Source organism: Salvelinus namaycush, unplaced genomic scaffold (assembly GCF_016432855.1).
Source record: "Salvelinus namaycush isolate Seneca unplaced genomic scaffold, SaNama_1.0 Scaffold284, whole genome shotgun sequence".
Taxonomy (NCBI): Eukaryota; Metazoa; Chordata; class Actinopteri; order Salmoniformes; family Salmonidae; genus Salvelinus; species Salvelinus namaycush.
The window spans coordinates 105,993-130,000 of record NW_024059719.1 but is presented as its reverse complement, the minus strand read 5'-3'; the positions used below and the strand labels follow the sequence as shown (position 1 = coordinate 130,000).

Sequence of the window (24,008 nt, the reverse complement as noted above, 5' to 3'; positions counted from 1 at the left end):
TACCATCTACTATCGCTCAAGGTTTGTTTTCTATTTGAGTGTGCACCTGACCTAGTCCGCAGGGGTATCCCCACCCACCCTCAGCTGCCTGCGAGCAGCAGAGAGGTGCTTCGTCATTGCAAGACGCGTCACTGGAATACTCGGATCAATATGCTGTAACTTCTGAAGGCGTCGGGAAACACTTGAATTATGATGGTGGAATAATACCAGGAAGAAACAGGAAGAAACGTCTCACCTCTCAGGTAAATAAAAACGAGCAGTGCCATATTAGAGAAACATCGAAAGTCTAATATAATCTAATATAGAAGGCAAAAATCGGTTTCTTTTTTGCGCAGTCGTCAGTTCAATTCGCTTGAAGTTCAAATTGCGCCGTGTTTGTGGGAATGGGGGGGTTAGACTATGTCAAACACTATTGGGATATTGCAGTTTATTTTCTAAATGTAAGTAAGGAAATGAAAAATATATGGACATTAAACGTATAAATGTTCGAATGCTATTCCCATCCAAAGAATGGTGGACTGCTGTTCTGGGATTTTTATTCGTTGTTTGGACTGATCGTGTTTGACATCTGGCCCATAGACCCCTTACAGGGACAACAAGAATGTTAACAATTGGTGTAATAATCGGTGTCCTAACGTGTCATTGGTGGACTACAATTGGAATGGTGTCTGACTACTTAGCCGTTCAATCAAAATATGTCTCTTTGCTTCACAAACAGCGTTGCAATTGATCCAAATATAGCCCTAGACTTTGTGTTATTTCAATAATAGCTATTACATTTATAAGACTTGCCTCCTTTCGAGATCCGAATTTTGCTTTACTAGCCTATTTCTACATTGATGTTGAACAGGTGTTTCTGAGACAGTCCACTTGCTTATATTAGGAATACCTCCGTTTAATACAATAATACCTGTTATTATTGTTATTTCATATTTTACTGATTTGTATTAGTCTATTTGATTAAAAAAAAGGATAATATAGGCCTCTTTGGTGTGTCTGTATTTTTGACCCTACCCAGAGTCCAGTACCCACCGAGCAGAGGAGCCGTAGACTTTATTTCTTGACAGTTTTACAATTTAATAAAAAATGTAAAGCTGGAATGTCTTGAGTCAATAACTATTCAACCCCTTTGTTATGGTAAGCCTAAATGCGTTCAGGAGTAAAAGGTTGCTTAGTGTGGACTTTAGCTTACACTAATAGTGTTTAACATGATTTTGAATGACTCATCTCTGTACCCCACACATACAATTATCTGTAAGGTCCCTCAGTTGAGCAGTGACTTTCAAACACAAATTCAACCACAAAGACCAGGGAGGTTTTCCAATGCTTTGCAAAGAAGGGCAACTATTGGTGGATGGGTAAAATATAAAACTGACATTGAATGTCTGTTTGAACATGGTGAATTTATTAATTTCACTTTGGATGTTGTATCAAAACACAGAGTCACTACAAAGATACAGGCATCCTTCCTAACTCAGTTGCCAGAGAGGAAGGAAACCACTCAGGGATTTCACCGTGAGGCCAATCGTGACGTTAAAACAGTTAGAGTTTAATGGCTGTGATAGGAGAAAACTGAGGATGGATCTACACCATTGTAGTTACTCCACCATTCTAACCTAATTGACAGAGTGTAAAGAAAGAAGCATGTACAGAATAAGAATATTCCAAAACATGCATCCTGTTTGCAACAAGGCATTAAAGTAATACTGCAAAAATATGTGGCAAAGCAATTCACTTTTCTTTCCTGAATACAAAAGTGTTATGTTTGGGGCAAATCCAATACAACACATTACTGAGTGCCACTTCATATTTTCAAGCATAGTGGTGGCTTCATCATGTTATGGGTATGCTTGTAATCGTTAAAGACCGTGTAGTTTTTCAGGATAAAAAATTAAACGGAGGAAATTCCTAGAGGAAAACCTGGTTGTCTGCTTTCCACTAGACACTGGGAGATTAATACACCTTTCAGCAGGACAATAACCTAAAACACAAGGCCAAATTTACACTGAAGTGGCTTAAGAAGACAGTGAATGTTCCTGAGTGGCCGAGTTACAGTTCTGACTTAAATCTGCTTGAAAATCTATGGCAAGACCTGGAAATGGTTGTCTAGCAATGATCAACAACCAATTTGACAGAGCTTGATGAATTTTGAAAATAATAATGGGCAAATGTTGCACAATCCAGGTGTGGAAAGCTCTTAGAGACTTATCCAGGAAGACTGTAATCGTTTGTTGTAATGATTGTTGTAATCATTACCAAAGGTGATTCTAACATGTATTGACTCAGGGGGTGAATACTTATCAAATCAAGATATATTAGTGTTTTATTTTTCATTAATTTGTTACAAATGTCAGAATTTTTCTTCCACTTTGACATTACAGAGTATTTTGTTTAGATCGTCGGGGAAAAATTACAATTAAATACATTTTAAGGCCGTCATTGTAAAATAAGAATTTGTTCTTAACTGACTTGCCTAGTTAAATAAAGGTAAAAAAGAAAAGAAAAGAATCCCACTTTGTAACACAACAGAATGTGAAAAGTCCAGGGGTGTGAATACTTTCTGAAGGCACTAGTTTCACAGAGAAAAGATGACCAATACAACTATGCAATGCAAGATGGCCAGTTTAGTAACATTATATGTATTTCATACATAAAATTGTGAACATTTGTGAAATAGAATTCACGGGGAAGGAATATGCCGAATATGTCCCAAATTGCACCTTATTCCCTATATAGTTACTACTTTTGACCAGGGCCCATAGCTCTGGTAGTGCACAGGGAATAGGGAGCTATAATCTATATATGTACTACTTTTGACCAAGGCCCATAGCTCTGGTAGTGCACAGGGAATAGGGAGCTATAATCTATATATTTACTACTTTTGACCAGGGCCCATAGCTCTGGTAGTGCACAGGGAATAGGGAGCTATAATCTATATAGTTACTACTTTTGACCAGGGCCCATAGCTCTGGTAGTGCACAGGGAATAGGGAGCTATAATATATATATTTACTACTTTTGACCAGGGCCCATAGCTCTGGTAGTGCACAGTGAATAGGGAGCTATAATCTATATATTTACTACTTTTGACCAGGGCCCATAGCTCTGGTAGTGCACATGGAATAGGGAGCTATAATATATATATTTCAACCCTTCCTGATCTATTTTACTGATGCTATTCCTTTCTCTCACTCGTCTGGAGTGGATCCCTGTACCTCGTCCTGTCTGAGATGTCTCCTGTGTTTCCATGCTGATGTTTGGTGAGTATCCAATTCTATTTTCAGTACTGCTAAAAGCTGCTCTTTAGAATCATTGGAGTAGGCTGTTTCATGTGTTTATTTAACATCATGTGCTAAATATTTTACTTGTAGGCAGACAGGAACATGACTGAAGGGCCTGTATTTTGGTCTATGGGAGTCAGAAATACAATATCCCCTTGTTTGAATATTTGAGCTCTAATCCCACCAAGCATAGAGCTACATATGTAGGATCTTAATTTGAGCCAGTTTGCTACAACTGATCTGATGTGTGAGTATGTCTTCTGGCATGCCTGCGCTTTGGTGCTGCTCACCCAGGCTGAAGTAGGGAGTGGTGGCATCACGTCTGGCTGAGACCTTCTGGCGTCTTTATCTCTCCCAAACACTTGCCGTCCCAACATGCATTGCGGCATCGTGGCGTAATGGGGAAAAGTGTTCCCCTCTATGGGTTTCCCCTATGACTCAACTGGTGCTGTTAGCACACAACGTGCCAGAATGTTGGTCTTTATCTAACGTGGGTTTCATCTGAATAACTGTGTTCTAGAGTAGTAATAACTATCACATATAACTGACCAGAACATAACCTGCAATGGAGCATTTCTGCTGAAGAAGGCCAACACCACTTTCAAAGACAATCCTGTCACGAATACTCTTGGGGGAAGCTTTCTGTATGTGGAGGTTGAGCCAAGAACTGTAGTTGTCTCTTTAGCCTCCAGGTGGAAGCACAAACTCAGGGATGATTCTACTGGCACAGATACAGGAGGATGAACACTGAATAGTGTAAGAACATGAGCAGATATTAACACAAAGGCTGTGGTGCACATAGCTTCGTAATGCCTATAAAGTGGATCAAGCTGTTTCATAATAGATGGAGCAATGCCTTGACACAGGCCCGTGTCTTTGACTGCTGTTGAATCTGAGAGCGTGCATCATCACCAAGCTTTTAGAAACCCTCTGATCTCAGTGATGCAGACAGGGCAGGCGTTCTAATTGGCGTGGCTATTTTCACAGTCATCTCACTTGTCTGTATTAAATGTTTAGCTCTGTAAGAAAACCTCGGGTGCGTTCAGTGGGTGTGAAACGGGAGAAAACTTACTGAAACAGAGCAGATACTACCTGAGCTTGTTCAATAACAATTTATTTTCCTTTTCCCCCCCTTCAAATGTTTTTCTCTCATTGGTTCCTACTGAACATGATGACCCTGATGTTGTGCAACTAGACTAGCACGTCTCCCTGAAGCATCCAAACTGGGCATGAGGGGGAGGGGCAACACAGTTACTGCTCCTATAGTATGCTATCTACTGGGAGAATAGTGCAGAAACATGGAACATTCCTGCTTCATAAATACTTGATACTATAATGGTGCACTATGAATATTAATGTGCGGTTAGCCTACCATCCATCCATGCCCTTAGTGCTTCTAGAGCTTAGATCTCCAACCACAAACTAAGTCTCCTAAATCATGCTACAGACAGTACTATATTTGCCGACTGGCATTATTTTATTAATACCAGATGTTCACAGCTGCAAATATTGTTTTACGTATTATAGATATATTGTGTGATGCAAAACAAGGTGTGAGATGTCTCTACCCATGATGCAGTAGCTAACAGAACAGAGGAAGGAAGGCAACGGGAGAGGAGTCGGAAGGGGGGAGGGAGGGAGGTGTATAGGGGCCGTTATGTAATCAGTGATGGAGCCAAAGAGAGGGATGAAGACGAGAGAGAAATAAACACACTCCATGTGCCCAACTAAAGTTGTGTGTGTGTGTGTGTGTGTGTGTGTGTGTGTGTGTGTGTGTGTGTGTGTGTGTGTGTGTGTGTGTGTGTGTGTGTGTGTGTGTGTGTGTGTGTGTGTGTGTGTGTGTGTGTGTGTGTGTGTGTGTGTGTGTGTGTGTTACTGACTTTCTTAGAGTGAGAGGTTTTGTGTCTTGGCTGTCTGTGTCTGTGTCTGTCAGAGTCTCTGGGGAGGGTGCATCTATGAGTGGTGCCCTCCCCTCTCCTCATCTCTCTGGGGTCCAGCCCAGCACCTGCTCCCTGCATTAGGGAGAGGGGAAGGGAGGGGTTTCTAGGCAACTGGAGGGTGGAGGGAGGGGTGTGTGTAGTAAAACACACCTATCTGTCTGTCTACATTCCTTCTGCCCTTGTCTGCTGTCATGTTGTGACCATGTCCAGTAATTCTTTTGGATTATGTTACAGTACGACATCAGAGTAAAAAATAACAATATTCTTGTATACTGTATCCGTATTTACACCAGAGGCTTGTTAATGCCATTTCAACGTTCCCCCTTGTTTCCAGCTCTGCACTTGAGGTCAGTAACGTTATAATGATAGATACAGAAACTGATTTGCCCCATATTTGGTCAATCTCAATACTGTAAAAACAGGAACAGACCTGTAGTATTTCCAGATGCCATGGCCCAGTTTGACAGTCGTCTGTGATCTCATGCCACATGAAGTTGGTCTGGAGAGACAAAGGTGACAGTGGCTAACCCTGTACCCTGACCATGTACTCTGTACCCTAACCATGTACCCTAACCATGTACTCTGTACCCTGTACGCTAACCCTGTACCCTAACCATGTACCCTAACCATGTACCCTGTACCATGTACTCTGTACCCTAACCATGTACTCTGTACCCTGTACGCTAACCCTGTACCCTAACCATGTACTCTGTACCCTGTATGCTAACCCTGTGCCCTAAACCTGTACCCTAACCATGTACCATGTTCTCTGTACCCTAACCCTGTACTCTGTACCCTAACCCTGTACCCTAATCCTGTACTCTGTACCCTAACCCTGTACCCTAATCCTGTACCCTAACCATGTACTCTGTACCATGTACCCTAACCATGTACCCTAACCATGTACCCTGTACCCTAACCCTGTATCCTAACCATGTACTCTGTACCCTGTACCCTAACCATGTATCCTAACCATGTACCCTGTACCCTAACCATGTACTCTGTACCCTGTACGCTAACCCTGTATCCTGTACCCTAACTCGAATCCAGGCTGCATCACATCCGGCCGTGATTGGGAGTCCCATAGGGCGGCGCACAGCGTCGTCCGGGTTTGGTCGGGGTAGGCCGTCATTGTAAATAAGAATTTGTTCTTAACTGACTTGCCTAGCTAAATAAAGGTTAAATAATATATATATAAAACAAAAACCTGTACCCTGTACTCTTTCCCTCTATGGGTTGTTTAGAGAATATTGAACCCGACTACCCCTCCCACTCCCCCTGCCTCCCCAACCCCAGCCTCTCCATGAGCCGTATGGCACTAATGGGGTCAGGCAGATGGCTGGGGACCATGTCATCCCCAATAAAGAGAGTCTGTGTGTGTGTAGCAGGGGGGCACTACATAAAATGAGCAGTGCTGGCCCATTACACTTGAAAATGGGGAGACCCTTCTGAGGATTGGTTGGAGGGAGATCCTATGTGTCTCTGTCTCACACAGCATGGTAGCCAATAGCAGAGGGAGTTCTAGGGGGTGACTCCCTCACACAGCATGGTAGCCAATAGCAGAGGGAGTTCTAGGGGGCGACTCCCTCACACAGCATGGTAGCCAATAGCAGAGGGAGTTCTAGGGGGCGACTCCCTCACACAGCATGGTTGCCTACAGCAGAGGGAGTTCTAGGGGGCGACCCCCTCACACAGCATGGTAGCCAATAGCAGAGGGAGTTCTAGGGGGCAACTCCCTCACACAGCATGGTAGCCAATAGCAGAGGGAGTTCTAGGGGGTGACTCACACAGCATGGTAGCCTACAGCAGAAAGAAAAGCGCTGGGGCGCTGCCTGAAAAGGGCTTGGATGGAGGGTTGTGCAGTGTAGACCAGTTCTCCTGATGCTTCTCTATCTGCCTCCCTCCTGTTCTTGGGCTACGTGCTGTGCCTAATGACACAGCACGAACCTAGGACGGCTCATTCATTGGCCAGCCCTGCCTAGTGGTAGGACGGTGGATACATGTGCTGGTAGTGTAATTGATTTACTGCAAATTAAAATAAGGTGATTAATTGAGAAGTGAGAGGCTGGGAGGATACTGCTGATGAATTATCGCTATAGGCCTTTTATTTATTTAACTAGGCAAGTCAGTTAAGAACAAATTCTTATTTACAATTAAGGCCTACCCCCCCGGGCCAAACCCTCCCTTAACCCGGACGAGGTTGGGCCAATTGTGCGCCGCCCTATGGGACTCCCGATCGCGGCCGGTTGTGATTCAGCCTGGGATCGAACCAGGGTCTGTAGTGACGCCTCAGACCGCTGCGCCACTCCGGAGCACTATAGGCTATTCGTTATATGGTGTTACAATGAATTGTTGTTCATTAATGGGAAATAATTGAGTGAGTGATGGAGACTAGCTCTCGAATTAGCATAACTTTGCATTCATATTTTTTGTAGGACCATGATAAATCATTTCTTTATGCTTGGGCTCTAAGTCTATTTCAATCGTCTGTAGTTTCACGTTTCAAAGTTTATTTGTCACGTGCACAGGATACAGCAGGTGTAAAACAGTAAATACTTATTTACGAGCTCTTTCCCAACAATGCAGTAATAAAATAATATAGATAAGAAAAACCCGAGAAATAGAATAGGTTATTGTGTCGGCGCTTCATCCTGTCATAGGTGTTGGACCAAACTCTCAGGATCATTTCAGAGAATTTGGTGATTCATTATGAAGCACTCAATTCAAACATCGTTATCGAAATGGACCATAGGGTTCTTATCACGCTTTCAACATCTCCCCCATTTCCCATTGGTTAATCTAGAATTTAGCCGTGTTCAATTGGTGCATACGGTTAACAAAGTCCGATACTTCAGTATGGTGACTCCACCCCTTTACTAGCGCGGATAAGCATCTACAGCACAACAAAGCATGCGTCCGGTTTCTGCAACGTTGTAACTTCATTATTGTAATTTCACTGGATGTACGGAATATTCGCTTGCGTTGGATTTAACTAATTATAGTTCTTCATTGATGGTATTTCTATTTTAGGTAAGCGCATTTTTGAATATATTTCTGGCGGCTGATAGGATTTAGAGTTGGTGTTTATTTGTTTTCTACATTCGGCGCCATTTTCATACTAAGATTTAAATGCCTGCGCTATAGGCATCGCGGTGTAGCTGACGCGCACACGGGAGATAGTGTAAAAAAAATCACACCTTAAATAAATCAATGTTTTGTAAAAGTGGAAAGAGATCTGCGTTTGGACCACCTCCAAATTCCAATATCTTCAGTGAAAAACAAGTGAATGAATGGTCATGATGATTAGAGTGGGCACGCCAGGGTATTTCATTTGCCTGGCCGCTCACTGCTCCAGGGTCTTTTATCCGAATCGTGTGGCATTTGTTTGTGGCCCAATGAATGTGAAATAAATAACTCGACCTAATTCAACATTTTTCTTACAATGATTGAATACAATTTCCTAACATTTTTAGATGGCTATTTGTTGTGCAGTGTTTTTCGATTAAAATCAGGACAATGAGGACATGAATTCATTCAAATATTACAATGTTACAAACACTTCTGGTTCCTTTTCTTCCTTTGACTTTTCTTTAGCAAGATGGAGCGATCTCCTACTGTAGGTTAACTGTGCTCAATAGTCATTCATCCCATTGGCCATCACTAGCCTACTATCAATCTCTTAATGAGAAGTTAAATGGCTTTTGTGTGTGCAGATTTTCAACACAAAAACACGGACAGGAAAACGTCCTACGTAGAGCTCAGAAGCCGTCCTGGCCATGCCGATAATCATCACACCATACCATTGCACTTGACATAACTATGTGAAAAAAAATATCAGACTAAAGACTTTGAAACTTTACTCCATTTTTCCTGTAGTTGTAAAATATTGAGCCTGGCCTTGTTGCTAAAATGACAAGAACAGACTAATAGGTTTATTCTGTCTAGGAAAGTGTCCCACAACCTTAGTGTCTTTTGTTTTAACACAGTAGCCATTACACCACCATCCACCATGTTGTTCTCTGCCGACAATTGTCTTTCAGAACACAACTGTCTGAGAAGACCTCTGCTCTGTTATCGTTCATGCTGTCAGTTATTTGAGACGCTTTTGGTTTAAATGTGATTGACATGATTCGTTCTTCGGTGTGTTAAGTATGAATTCATCTCTGCAGGAGCCAGGAGGCTAGCCTGAGTACAGTAATGTGTATCTGCTGCTGCTGCCTGTAACACTCTTAAGGGGAACTCATCCAGTAAGCCCATCCTCCATTGATACTGCTGGGATATATATATATAGCAAGATAATCTGTTATGAAGGGATGAAAACATGATGTGGGAGGGGCAAGAGAACACTGAGAGAGAGACCTGAAAGAGAGGGAGATCTGAGAGAGAGACCTGAAAGAGAGGGAGATCTGAGAGAGAGACCTGAAAGAGAGGGAGATCTGAGAGAGAGACCTGAAAGAGAGGGAGATCTGAGAGAGAGATCTGAGAGAGAGACCTGAAAGAGAGGGAGATCTGAGAGAGAGACCTGAAAGAGAGGGAGATCTGAGAGAGAGACCTGAAAGAGAGGGAGATCTGAGAGAGAGACCTGAAAGAGAGGGAGATCAGAGAGAGAGACCTGAAAGAGAGGGAGATCTGAGAGAGAGGGAGATCTGAGAGAGAGACCTGAAAGAGAGGGAGATCTGAGAGAGAGACCTGAAAGAGAGGGAGATCTGAGAGAGAGACCTGAAAGAGAGGGAGATCTGAGAGAGAGACCTGAAAGAGAGGGAGATCTGAGAGAGAGACCTGAAAGAGAGGGAGATCTGAGAGAGAGCAAGTGTGTGTGAGAGAAAGTTTTAGTGTATTAGTGAGAGTGGACTGGTGAAGAAGAGTTAGGAAGGAGAAAGAGTGACGTTGCATTAAGTTTAGTAAATTACTGCTGTGTTGTTTGTACACTGTACAGTGCCAAGTAGGGTTGGGCACTATCTAGATTTTCATGTCGTCATACCTTCCTTCTGTCGTCCTGGGATTTATGGTATTACTGGTTTAGTACATAAGGGGACGCCAAAACAAACCTATTGGGCTTCTATTACCAGAATGCTAACAAAATTAGCACTAGTGAAAGCTAATTTCTATGGAGGCTGCTAGCTAAATATGCTAAAATGCAGAAATGAAAATAAACAAATTGCAAAGACAGTCAATCCAGCTCATAAAGTTATACATATATAGGTAGGAGCTACCGAATGGCATTTTTGGTGAGTTTGTACATTTACAAGCAAATGTGAACGAGAGACATTGTGCAAATGAACAAAGTTTTGACACATGCTTGTCTGAAGGAAGAACAGTACAGGCTCTGGAGCAGCATGTGTAGGCTACATGCTGTGTCTGTGAGGAGTCTGGAGTCGCTAGGGCAACGGCATGCCTGCTCAGAGAAGAGGGGATAGGAGGAGACGGGCTGAGAACAGAGAGGAGAAAAAAACGCAAGTAAATAACTCATTCAAAGGGATTTGACTTTTTCATTGTAAGCTCATTTACTTGTGTGGCTGCCAGCCAAATAGCGTTGCACTTGTGTTGTCTGATGATGAAAATGAAGCTATTTTCTGCTGAATGTGTTGCACTAATTTATTTTCTGTGAAAGAAAATTATAGTTGCATGTCCCTGATCACTCTATTGAAGCAAAAAAAGACTTGACTTTCAATATAAAACGCAACCCCTGTCAATACACAGCTGGACTCACCTACTCCCGCTTTTTCCCGTTGTGCTATTTACAACAAACAGGTGACTGTCTCAAGTGTTCTGGGGAACTACGGTGAGCTTCATAATGTGACAGGTGAAATGAAGAACGCGAGCTGCTTTATCTCCTAACGCATTGCACAAGTTGACTGCAGGTATCTACTTAAAGTAGCCACCAATATTAAAACTTCAAAGAGGTATTGAAAAACCATCCCGTGGCTATTTCTGAATACCCTGGTATACGGTGTATACAGTCTAACGCCCAAGCCTAGTGCCAAGGGCCAATACTCTGCACACTGTACAAGATACGAAGTCAATTGCTCTGTTTTTTAAGAGTGATGTTTTTTTTCTCTGATAAGATCTAGAGTTTCCAGTTGTACAGTGGCAAGAAAAAAGTATGTGAACCCTTTGGAATTACCTGGATTTCTGCATAAATTGGTAATTTAATTTGATCTGATCTTCGTCTAAGTCACAACAATAGACAAACACAGTGTTCTTAAATTAATAACACACAAATTATTGTATTTTTCTTGTCTATATTGAATACACAATTTAAACATTCACAGTGTAGGTTGGGAAAAGTATGTGAACCCCTAGGCTAATGACTTCTCCAAAAGCTAACCTGGAGTCCAATCAATGAGACGAGATTGGAGATGTTGGTTAGAGCTGCCTTCTATAAAAAACACTCACATAATGTGAGTTTGCTATTCACAAGAAGCATTGCCTGATGTGAACCAAGCCTCAAACAAAAGAGATCTCAGAAGACCTAAGATTAAGAATTGTTGACTTGCATAAAGCTGGAATGGGTTACAAAAGTATCTCTAAAAGCCTTGCTGTTCATCAGTCCACGGTAAGAAAAATTGTCTATAAATGGAGAAAGTTCAGCACTGTTGCTACTCCCTAGGAGTGGCCGTCCTGCAAAGGTGACTGCAAGGGAACAGCGCAGATTGCTCAATGATGTTAAGAAGAATCCTAGTGTCAGCTAAAGACTTACAGAAATCTCTGGAACATGCTAACATCTCTGTTGACGAGTCTACGATATGTAAAACACTGAACAAGAATGGTGTTCATGGGAGGACACCACAGAAGAAGCCACTGCTGTCCAAAAAAACATTGGAGGGAGCATCATTGTTTGGGGCTGCTTTGCTGCCTCAGGGCCTGGACAGCTTGCTATCATCGACAGAAAAATGAATTCCCAAGTTTATCAAGACACTTTGCAGGAGAATGTTAGGCTATCTGTCGTCCAATTGAATCAGAAGTTGGCTGATGCCACAGGACAATGACCCAAAACACAGAAGTAAATCAACAACAGAATGGCTTCAACAGAAGAAAATACGCCTTTTGGAGTGGCCCAGTCAGAGTCCTGACCTCAACCTGATTTGAGATGCTGTGGCATGACCTCGAGAGCAGTTCACACCAGACATCCCAAGAATATTGCTGAACTGAAACAGTTTTATAAAGAGGAATGGTCCAAAATTCATCCTCACCGTTGTGCAGTTCTGATCCGCAACTACAGAAAATGTTTGAATGTTTACACGGTGTGTTCAATAAAGACATGACAACGTATAATTCTTTGTGTTTTATTAGTTTAAGCAGACTGTATTTGTCTATTGTTGTGACGTAGATGATCAGATCACATTTTGTAACCAATTTATGCAGAAATTCAGGTATTTCCAAAGGGTTCACATACTTTTTCTTGCCACTGTATGTCTTTATTCCAAATGTGACTGGAGTGGACTGTGAACTTGTATTGTATATCCACAGCATGTCTAGATACTGTAGTTATAGGCACGATCATTGACAGACATGTCATCGATACTTTACATTTACAATGATGTATTATTGACAAACACATCGATATTATCCATTGACAATTACAGTATATAAAAAATAAAATGTTGTATTGTCACATAAACCTGGAAAGGTGCAGTGAAATCTGTTGTTTTACAGGGAGCTAATTAGGGTAAGTGCCTTGCTCAAGGGCACATCGACAGATTTTTCACCTTGTCCGCTCGGGTATTCAAACCAGCGACCTTTTGCTTACTACCCAACACTTTAACCGCCTGCTACCTGTCGCCCTATTGACAGACACGTCATGGAAACTATTCATTTACAAATATGAATTCTCTCCGGTACCATAAGACACACAGACATGAACACTTCTGCAATAATGTTCCACTAATATACAGATTTACCCTTCAATCAATTGGCTTTGGCTGAAGTCCGGTTTAAACTGGATTAAATTTAAGTGTAGGCTTGGTCTGCTCCTTCAGCCCAACCGATCAATGGGATGACTCCTTCAGCCCAACCACAGTGGATCAATGGGATGACTCCTTCAGCCCAACCACAGTGGATCAATGGGATGACTCCTTCAGCCCAACCACAGTGGATCAAGGGGATGACTCCTTCAGCCCAACCACAGTGGATCAATGGGATGACTTATTCAGCCCAACCACAGTGGATCAATGGGATGACTCCTTCAGCCCAACCACAGTGGATCAAGGGGATGACTCCTTCAGCCCAACCACAGTGGATCAATGGGATGACTCCTTCAGCCCAACCACAGTGGATCAATGGAATGACTCCTTCAGCCCAACCACAGTCGATCAATGGGATGACTTCTTCAGCCCAACCACAGTCGATCAATGGGATGACTCCTTCAGCCCAACCACAGTGGATCAATGGGATGACTCCTTCAGCCCAACCACAGTCGATCAATGGGATGACTCCTTCAGCCCAACCACAGTGGATCAATGGGATGACTCCTTCAGCCCAACCACAGTCGATCAATGGGATGACTCCTTCAGCCCAACCACAGTCGATCAATGGGATGACTCCATTCATCCTGGTCCCCAAGCGGTTCAAGTTCCAACATCAGAACCATCTGTGGGGGTATTGATTAGGTTGAAACAGAGAGCTGGAGATAAAGTTACACACTAGAAGACCAACAGACCTACATGGACAATACCCATTATAGCTGAGAGTTTCATTCAGTTTAAGAACTAACCAGTGTAAAGCCCTTTGCACTGCTTTTTTGTTTTAAATCAATGGGTTAGTGTTAGAGGTTTCTATATCAACGTCGCTGAGAGCATTGTGAATGTTCTTTTGAAACAATTAGCATATTCCATTTTTGTGTGTGTGTATGTCTATGTGAATGACTGCAGCCGTGAATCGGTGAGTATCTATCTGTGTGGGCATGTGATAGGATGCATGTTTGTTTGTAAATGTGTTTGTGCGTGGGCATGTGTGAGCCTGCCTGTATACCGCTGTGCAAGCGCATGTGTTTACGGATATCTTTGGCATTTATTTCCTTTAATTTTGACTTTCGGCCAGGTGGGAGGGGCTAATAGGTGGGAGGGACTTATAAACCATGAATCAGCACAGCTGATCACAACCTGCCAGATCTCCTCTGAGAGAGAGGAGATAAAGAGAGAGTGCGAGAACAGAAGGAGAGAAGGGAGAGAGTGAAGAAGGGGGAAAAGATAGAGGAGATGGGGGAGAGAGAATAGAAAGATGGAGAGGGAGGGAGGGAGGGAGATAATCTCACTTGGAGCCTGATTAACACTAAACTCCAGGCTAAATCCCACTCACTAAACTCCAGGCTAAATCCCACTCACTAAACTCACTCTCAGCACCTACCACACATGTTTCTGTTCCTCAGTTCCCCTGTAGGGCAAATATGATCCAATGTGCTTAAGGGCCGGTGGTATTAGTGTTGGTGCTGGGGGATGTGGTTGACATGGGGATGGCTGCTACTCAGATTCACACCAACTATGAATGAATGAAGGAATGTCCTCGGCCTGATACCACCGATTAGATTACACTGCTTAGTGTTGTGTGTGTGTGTGTGTGTGTGTGTGTGTGTGTGTGTGTGTGTGTGTGTGTGTGTGTGTGTGTGTGTGTGTGTGTGTGTGTGTGTGTGTGTGTGTCTACGTCTGAGTGAGAGCGACATTGTGAGTGAATGCGTGTGTGTGCACTGCAGTCAGTGACATGAGATATCCTAATGAGTCTACAACATCCTGAGAACCTGCAGCTCTTATACCCCTTCTCCACAAGCTCTGCTCGACACACACAGTTGCACACACCCATGTTGACTCCAATGCTTCCCACAGTTGTCAAGTAGGCTGGATGTCCTTTGGGTGGTGGACCATTCTTGATACACACGGGAAACTGTTGAGTGTAAAAAAAAAAAAAAACAGCAGCGTTGCAGTTCTTGACTCAAACCAGAGTGCCTGGCACCTACTACCATACCCCGTTCAAAGGCACTTACAGTTTTTATCTTGCCATTTCATCCTCTGCATAGCACACATACACACGTCTCACTGATTTTGAAGTGGATTTCACAACTGCCATCAATAAGGGATCATAGCTTTCCTGTTGTACAGTATCTTATCCAACCCCTCTTCCCTTTCCTGTCCTACAGTATCTTATCCAACCCCCCTTCCCTTCCCTGTCCTACAGTATCTTATCCAACCCCTCTTCCCTTTCCTGTCCTACGGTATCTTATCCAACCCCTCTTCCCTTTCCTGTCCTACAGTATCTTATCCAACCCCCCTTCCCTTCCCTGTCCTACAGTATCTTATCCAACCCCTCTTCCCTTTCCTGTCCTACAGTATCTTATCCAACCCCTCTTCCCTTTCCTGTCCTACAGTATCTTATCCAACCCCCCTTCCCTTTCCTGTTGTACAGTATCTTATCCAACCCCTCTTCCCTTTCCTGTCCTACAGTATCTTATCCAACCCCTCTTCCCTTTCCTGTCCTACAGTATCTTATCCAACCCCCCTTCCCTTTCCTGTTGTACAGTATCTTATCCAACCCCTCTTCCCTTTCCTGTCCTACAGTATCTTATCCAACCCCCCTTCCCTTTCCTGTTGTACAGTATCTTATCCAACCCCTCTTCCCTTTCCTGTCCTACAGTATCTTATCCAACCCCCCTTCCCTTTCCTGTTGTACAGTATCTTATCCAACCCCTCTTCCCTTTCCTGTCCTACAGTATCTTATCCAACCCCCCTTCCCTTCCCTGTCCTACAGTATCTTATCCAACCCCTCTTCCCTTTCCTGTCCTACAGTATCTTATCCAACCCCCCTTCCCTTCCCTGTCCTACAGTATCTTATCCAACCCCTCTTCCCTTTCCTGTCCTACAGTATCTTATCCAACCCCTCTTCCCTTTCCTGTCCTACAGTATCTTATCCAACCCCTCTTCCCTTTCCTGTCCTACAGTATCTTATCCAACTCCCCTTTCCTGTCCTACAGTATCTTATCCAACCCCCCTTCCCTTTCCTGTCCTACAGTATCTTATCCAACCCCTCTTCCCTTTCCTGTCCTACAGTATCTTATCCAACCCCTCTTCCCTTTCCTGTCCTACAGTATCTTATCCAACCCCTCTTCCCTTTCCTGTCCTACAGTATCTTATCCAACCCCTCTTCCCTTTCCTGTCCTACAGTATCTTATCCAACCCCCCTTCCCTTTCCTGTCCTACAGTATCTTATCCAACCCCCCTTCCCTTTCCTGTCCTACAGTATCTTATCCAACCCCTCTTCCCTTTCCTGTCCTACAGTATCTTATCCAACCCCTCTTTCCTGTCCTACGGTATCTTATCCAACCCCTCTTCCCTTTCCTGCCCTACAGTATCTTATCCAACTCCCCTTTCCTGTCCTACAGTATCTTATCCAACCCCTCTTCCCTTTCCTGTCCTACAGTATCTTATCCAACCCCTCTTCCCTTTCCTGTCCTACAGTATCTTATTCAACCCCTCTTCCCTTTCCTGTCCTACAGTATCTTATCCAACCCCCCTTCCCTTTCCTGTTGTACAGTATCTTATCCAACCCCTCTTTCCTGTCCTACAGTATCTTATCCAACCCCTCTTCCCTTTCCTGTCCTACAGTATCTTATCCAATCCCCCTTCCGTTTCCTGTCCTACAGTATCTTAACAAACCCCTCTTCCCTTTCCTGTCCTACAGTGTGGTAGCAGAGAGAACAGTCTATGACCATGGGTGGCTGGAGTCTTTGACAATTTTTAGGGCCTTCCTCTGACACCTCCTGGCATAGAGGTCCTGGATGGCAGGAAGCTTTGCCCCAGTGATGTACTGGGCTGTACACACTACCCTCTGTAGCGCCTTGAGGTCGGAAGCCGAGCAGTTGCCGTACCAGGCGGTGATGCAACCAGTCGGAATGCTCTCGATGGTGCAGCTGTAGAATCTTTTGAGGTCCTGAGGACCCATGACATATATTTTCAGTCTCCTGAGGGTGAATAGGCTTTGTCATGCCCTCTTCACGACTGTGATAGTGTGCTAGTTTGTTGGTGATGTGGACACCAAGGAACTTGAAGCTCTCAACCTGCTCCACTACAGCCCCGTCGATGAGAATGGGGGCGTGCTCGGTCCTCTTTTTTCTGTAGTCCACAATCATCTCCTTTGTCTTGATCACGTTGAGGGAGAGAGAGGTTGTTGTCCTGGCACCACATGGCCAGGTCTCTGACCTCCTCCCTATAGGCTGTCTCGTCGTTGTCGGTGATCAGGCCTACCACTGTTGTGTCATTGGCAAACTTAATGATGGTGTTGGAGTCGTGCCTGGCCATGCAGTCATGAGTGAACAGGGAGTACAGGAGGGGACTGCGCACGCACCCCTGAGGGGCCCCTGTGTTGAGGATCAGCATGGCGGATGTGTTGTTACCTACCCTTACCACCTGGGGGTGGCCCGTCAGGATGTCCAGGATCCAGTTGCAGAGGGAGGTGTTTAGTCCCAGGATCCTTATCTTAGTGATGAGCTTTGAGGGCACTATGGTGTTGAACGCTGAGATGTAGTCAATGAATAGCATTCTCACATAGGTGTTCCTTTTGTCCAGGTGGGAAAGTGCAGTGTGGAGTGCAAAAGAGATTGCATCATCTGTGGATCTGTTGGGGCGGTATGCAAATTGGGGTGGGTCTAGAGCTGGTGCTCTCATGCATGTTTAAGGGTTATTTGCCTCGAAGCGAGCATAGAAGTAGTTTAACTCATCTGGTAGGCTCGTGTCACTGGGTAGCCCCCAGCTGTGCTTCCCTTTGTAGTCTGTAATGGTTTGCAAGCCCTGCGACATCCGACGAGCGTCAGAGCCGGTGTAGTACGATTCGATCTTAGTCCTGTATTGACGCTTTGCATGTTTGATGTTTCGTCGGAGGGCATAGCGGGATTTCTTATAAGCTTCCGGGTTATAGAGTCCCGTTCCTCTAGCCTTTAGTTCAGTGCGGATGTTGCCTGTAATCCATGGCTTCTGGTTGGGGTATGTACGTACGGTCACTGTGGGGGCGACGTCATCAATGCACTTATTGATGAAACCAATGACTGATGTGGTGTACACCTCAATGCCATCGGAGGAATCCCGGAACATATTCCAGTCTGTGCTAGGAAAACAGTCCTGTAGCTTAGCATCTGCTTGTAAGCAGGAATCAGGAGGATAGAATTATGGTCAGATTTGCCAAATGGGGGGCGAGGGAGAGCTTTGTATGCATCTCTGTGTGTGGAGTAATGGTGGTCCAGAGTTTTTCCCCCTCTGGTTGCACATTTAACATGCTGATAGAAACATGCTGATAAAAAAGACAGATTTAAGTTTCCCTGTATTAAAGTCCCCGTTCACTAGGAGCGCCGCCTCTGGGTGAGCGTTTTCTGGTTTGCTTATGGCGAATACAGCTAATTTATTGTGGTCTTAGTGCCAGCAGCAGTCTGTGGTGGTATGTAGACAGCTACGAAAAATACAGATGAAAACTCTCTAGGTAGATTGTGTGATCTACAGCTTATCATGAGATACTCTACCTCAGGCAAGCAAAACCTTGAGACTTCCTTAGATATCGTGAACCAGCTGTTATTTACAAAAATACATAGTCCGCCGCCCCTTGTCTTACCAGACGTCGCTGTTCTATCCTGCCGGTACAGCGTATAACCAGCCAGCTGTATGTTGATAATGTTGTCGTTCAGCCACGACTCCATGAAGCATAAGACATTACAGTTCTGAATATCCCGTTGGTAGTTTAATCTTCCGCGTAGGTCATCGATTTTATTTTCCAAAGATTGCACGTTTGCTAGCAGAATGGAAGGCAGTGGGGGTTTATTCGATCGCCTACTAATTCTTAGAAGGCACCCCGCCCTCCGGCCCCTTTTTCTCAGCCTTCTCTTCACGCAAATGACAGGGATTTGGGCCTGTTCCCGGGAAAGCAGTATGTCATTCACGTCGGACTCGTTAAAGGAAAAAAATACTTCTGCCGGTTCGTGGTGAGTAATCGCAGTTCTGATGTCCAGAAGTTATTTTCGGTCATAAGAGACGGTAGCAGCACTATTATGTACAAAATAAGTTACAAACAACACAAAGAAACAAACAAAAACGCAATTGGATAGAAACACGTAAAATGACAGTCTTCTTCTCCGGCGCCATCTTAACTCCTTTCCTATAGCATCTTATTCAAACCCCACTTCCCTTTCTTTAGTCATATGTGCACCCCAAATGGCACCCTATTCCCTACACGGTGCACTACTTTTGACCAGGGCCATAGTGGACTATGAAGGGAATAGGGTGCCATTTGGGAGACAGACACAGATGGTCGGAGCATCTGACGTGCACCTGACCCAACAGCTGAACACGCCGCTCACCCATTTCTGCAGGGCAATCTTTATCTCTGGCAGCTAGTTAGCCTAATGATGGTTGATGTATACAGTAGTAATGATGGTTGATTTATACAGTAGTAATGATGATCGGGATGTCAGCTGGCCTACTGGAGGTAGAACATTATAGACGTGAGAAATGATAGGGCCTCTATGCACTATGGAAAAGTGTTTTGAAAAGGGTACCAGTTTGATCAAGATTGGCAGAACTACCGTTATTTCCTATATATTGCTCTATTTTTGACAGGTCACTATGGCCCTGACTGGTCAAAAGTAGTTGGGCCCTGGTCAAAAGTAGTGCAATATATAGTGGATAGGGTACAATTTTGGACACAGTGTGGTTGTGAGAGTCCCTGTTACTTCCCCAGACTAGCAGCCGGACCAGAGCTGCTCACCTGGCCTTTAGCAGAGGATCTAGATGTGACCTAGTGAAGACAATGGAGGAGGCAGTCATGCAGGAGGCAGTAATGCAGGAGGCAGCAGCAGACACAAGCCGTCTCATCTGGTCCATTAACACCATGTCTGTTTCCTGACTATTACCATTGAGATTACGCTACATTAAAAGACCCAGAGGAGATCCTGAGCACTGAGGCGTACACCACGCTGCTCGGTGTGTGAGTGTGTGTGTGTGTTTGGGTTGACCTAGGGAACAGGCCTATGGGGGGGTTGTTGCGGTGGGGGAAGGGCTGGATTAGTTAGAGTGCACCACAGTTATTGGTCACTAGACACAAACAATGGGAGGACTAAAGAGGATTTGGTCTCTGTGGTCCCCCCTCCTCTCCTCCCCATACCCCTGCTGTCCCTATAGCGATGGAGCACTGTGTGTGTGTGTGTGTGTGTGTGTGTGTGTGTGTGTGTGTGTGTGTGTGTGTGTGTGTGTGTGTGTGTGTGTGTGTGTGTGTGTCAGTGTGTCAGGCACCCTCTGGGGTAAGGACAGCCGTGTGTGTGCAGCTGGAAGATCTGCCATCCTGTCTAGCTAAGCGTCTCCCTGCCCCACACTGTATGGCAGACCTAGACATATAATGAACTACTAGCCTAGATGTTGAGCAATGACAACAACTAGCAGCATCAGACTAGCCTAGATGCTAACAGTGGGCTAAGTAGATGCAATCTCTCTTAACACTGCATGGAGGGCTACTAGACATATGATGATGAACTGCTATGATCTAACACAAGTACGTTGATGCTGCTGCAACTCTCAATGACATCCTCACAACTGCAAGCCAAGTTCACACAGTAAAGTTCACACAGTAAAGTGAACACAGTAACTGGCCATTTACTTCTCAGAAGCCCGGTATGTCCTTTGAATTTCTAAACCAATTTAGCGATGCATTGTCATGCAATGTTACATTGGGACATATTGGCCCACCGTATGAAGCCGGCAGGGCCACAGCGGACGGATGAAAGAGCTGTGTTGGGTTAGTGCTGAGGATGATAGTGACTGGAGCTGTACTAATAGACTTCCAGGCTGCTACGGAGCAGAAAGACTCCATTGTGTGTGTGTTTCTAATGAGCCTCTGAAAGACACACACTGTCGTGAGCTGCCTGTCTCTCAAGAGGTCCTCACAGACATAAACACACACTCTTTCAACAAGAGGTGCCATTGTGGAGTGGGATACACTCATAACTCCATATGAAAAAGTGTGTGTGTGTGGCATATTTGATCGAGTACTCCAGTCTGAGAAAACGTAGTAGTAGCTCATGCTATAGAATGGCACCAGTGCATCACTGTTGACTGTCCATAATCATGTCTTGCTTGTGTGTATATTGCTGTGCATCATCCAACATGACAACACACACAAGCTTTCTCTTTCCTATCGCTGACTCCTCCATGTCATGTTCTGCAGTGTGTACCATGACAACAGAGGCTAGCGCGGTGGGTGAGGCGGACACAGAGGGCAAGCCGAAGCCCAGCGTAGCAGAGGCAGAGAGAAAACCGGAGAACAAGCAGAGCTCAGAGGCAGAGATACAACTGGAGAACAAGCAGAGCCCAGAGGCAGCAGCAGCGGAGCCAGAGGGGGAGAAGCCCAGCCAGAAGACCCAGGAGCAGGCCTCAGAGCCTGGCTCCACAGAGAGCCCCATCTTCCCCACCACCACCACCACTGAGGAGGAGCAGCTAGTGAAGCCCCGCCAGCGCACCTCAGCCAGCCGGGGCCTCTCACGCCTCTTCTCCTCCTTCCTCAAGCGGCGCTCACAGTGCACAGACGTAGAGTGGGCCGAGGTCGAGAAGGCGGAGAAGGACAGGAAAGAGAAGGCAGAGGCTGGAACAAAGGAGGAAAAGTTAGAGCAGGTCAAGGGGGAGGAGAAGAAAGAGGAGGAAGAAGCAGCAAAGAAAGCAGAGAAGAAGAAAGAGGAGGAAGAAGCAGCAAAGAAAACAGAGAAGAAGAAGAAGAAAGAGGAGGAAGAAGCAGCAAAGAAAGCAGAGAAGAAGAAAGAGGAGGAAGAAGCAGCAAAGAAAGCAGAGAAGAAGAAAGAGGAGGAAGAAGCAGCAAAGAAAGCAGAGAAGAAGAAGAAGAAAGAGGAGGAAGAAGCAAAGAAAGAGGCAGTGAAGAAGAAGAAAGAAGAGAAAGAGGCAGCAAAGAAAGCAGAGAAGAAGAAGAAAGAGGAGGAAGAGGCAGCAAAGAAAGCAGAGAAGAAGAAGAAAGAGGAGGAAGAGGCAGCAAAGAAAGAGGAGGAAGAGGCAGCAAAGAAAGCAGAGAAGAAGAAGAAAGAGGAGGAAGAGGCAGCAAAGAAAGCGGAGAAGAAGGAGAAAGAGGAGGAAGAGGCAGCAAAGAAAGAGGAGGAAGAGGCAGCAAAGAAAGCAGAGAAGAAGAAGAAAGAGGAGGAAGAAGCAGCAAGGAAAGCGAAGAAGAAAGAGGAGGAAGAGGCAGCAAAGAAAGCAGAGAAGAAGAAAAAAGAAGAGGAAGGGGTAACAAAGAAAGAGGCAGAGCAGCAGAATCAAGAGGAAGAGGCAGCAAAGAAAGCAGAGAAGAAGAAGAAAGAGGAGGGAGAGGCAGCAAAGAAAGCAGAGAAGGAGGGAGAGGCAGCAAAGAAAGAGGAGAAGAAGAAAGAGGAGGGAGAGGCAGCAAAGAAAGCAGAGGAGAAGAAAGAGGAGGAAGAGGCAGCAAAGAAAGCAGAGAAGAAGAAGAAAGAGGAGGAAGAGGCAGCGAAGAAAGAGGAGGAAGAGGCAGCAAAGAAAGCGGAGAAGAAGAAGAAAGAGGAGGAAGAAGCAGCAAAGAAAGAGGAGGAAGAGGCAGCAAAGAAAGCAGAGAAGAAGAAGAAAGAGGAGGAAGAGGCAACAAACAAAGCAGAGAAGAAGAAAGACGAGGAGGAGGCAGCAAAGAAAGCAGAGAAGAAGAAAGAGGAGGAAGGGGCAGCAAAGAAAGAGGAGAAGAAGAAAGGGGAGGAAAAGACAACGAAAAAAACACAAAAGGGGAAGAAGAAAGAGAAAGAAAATAAAGAGGAGGAGAAGGGGAAGAAGAACGAGGCGAATAAAGAGGTAAAGAAGAACGAGGAGAATAAAGAGGTAAAGAAGAAAAAACGGAAGGGCAAAAAGAAAGCAGGGGAGCAGTCCACAACAGAGGTGCAGGTGAAAGCCCCCATCGCGGCCCCGGAGCCAGAGCTCAGAGCAGAGGCGGAGGGGGAGGCTGAACAGGAGAGGCAGGAGGAGCCGGTAGAGGCCCAGGACCATCACTCCATCAGCAGCACAGAGACACAGGTGAGTGAGGGAGACAGACACAGTGAACTTCTCACCTAGGGCATGGGTGCACAACTCTGTTCCTTGGGGAATGCTATCCTGCTGGGTTTTTTTTGTTCTGATTTAGATTTTGGGAGACAGCTTTTGCAGTGCGCAAAAAAACAAAAATGCCGAATTATCATACCTACACTGAACAAAAATATAAATGCAACATGTAAAGTGTTGGTCCCAGCTGGAATAAAAGCTCCCAGAAATGTTCCATATGCACAAAATGCTTATTTCTCTCAAATGGTATGCACAAATTTGTTTACATCCCTGATAGTGAGCATTTCTCCTTTGTCAAGATAATTCATCCGCCTGACAGGTGTGGTATAATCAGGAAGTTGATTAAAGAGCATGATCATTACACAGGTGCACCTTGTGCTGGAGACAATAAAAGGCCACTCCTAAAATGTGCAGTTTTGTCACACAACACAAAGCCACAGATGTCTCAGGTTTTGAGAGAGTGTACAGTTGCCATGCTGAATTGACTTTATTTAAATTGACTGATTTCCTTATATGAACTGTATCTGAAATTGTTGCATGCTGCGTTTATATTTTTGTTCAGTATATTATTTAACGTGTCATTTATTTATTTTTTACAATGCTGTTATTATTTTGCACATTGAGGGGCTGCATTGCAGCAGGCTGAATATGTAGGCCAATGAGTCTCAAGTGAGAGACTGGAGTAAAAATAAGTGAAGTGAACATCAAGCACAGAAACTGAAGGAACAT

The 24,008-nt window shown here is 44.6% G+C and overlaps 2 protein-coding genes across 10 annotated transcripts in view; both read left to right on the top strand.

Moving 5' to 3' along the window:
- Positions 1 to 3,093: 3,093 nt before the first annotated feature.
- Positions 3,094 to 23,294, top strand: LOC120039602 (vicilin-like seed storage protein At2g18540). The gene is made up of 3 exons (XM_038985025.1): positions 3,094 to 3,259; positions 21,406 to 22,130; positions 22,971 to 23,294. The coding sequence occupies exons 1-3, from the start codon at positions 3,247 to 3,249 to the stop codon at positions 23,292 to 23,294; spliced, it is 1,062 nt and encodes a 353-aa protein (XP_038840953.1). The 5' UTR covers positions 3,094 to 3,246.
- Positions 22,973 to 24,008, top strand: part of LOC120039599 — a 38,486-nt gene continuing 37,450 nt past the window's right edge. For 6 of the 9 annotated variants that reach the window (XM_038985013.1, XM_038985017.1, XM_038985015.1 and 3 more), the window contains exon 1: positions 22,974 to 23,255. The gene's annotated coding sequence lies outside the window, so the exon portion shown is untranslated. Of the gene's footprint in view, positions 23,256 to 24,008 lie in introns of all 9 variants that reach the window. The other 3 variants (XM_038985020.1, XM_038985019.1, XM_038985018.1) reach the window with 2 other exon arrangements.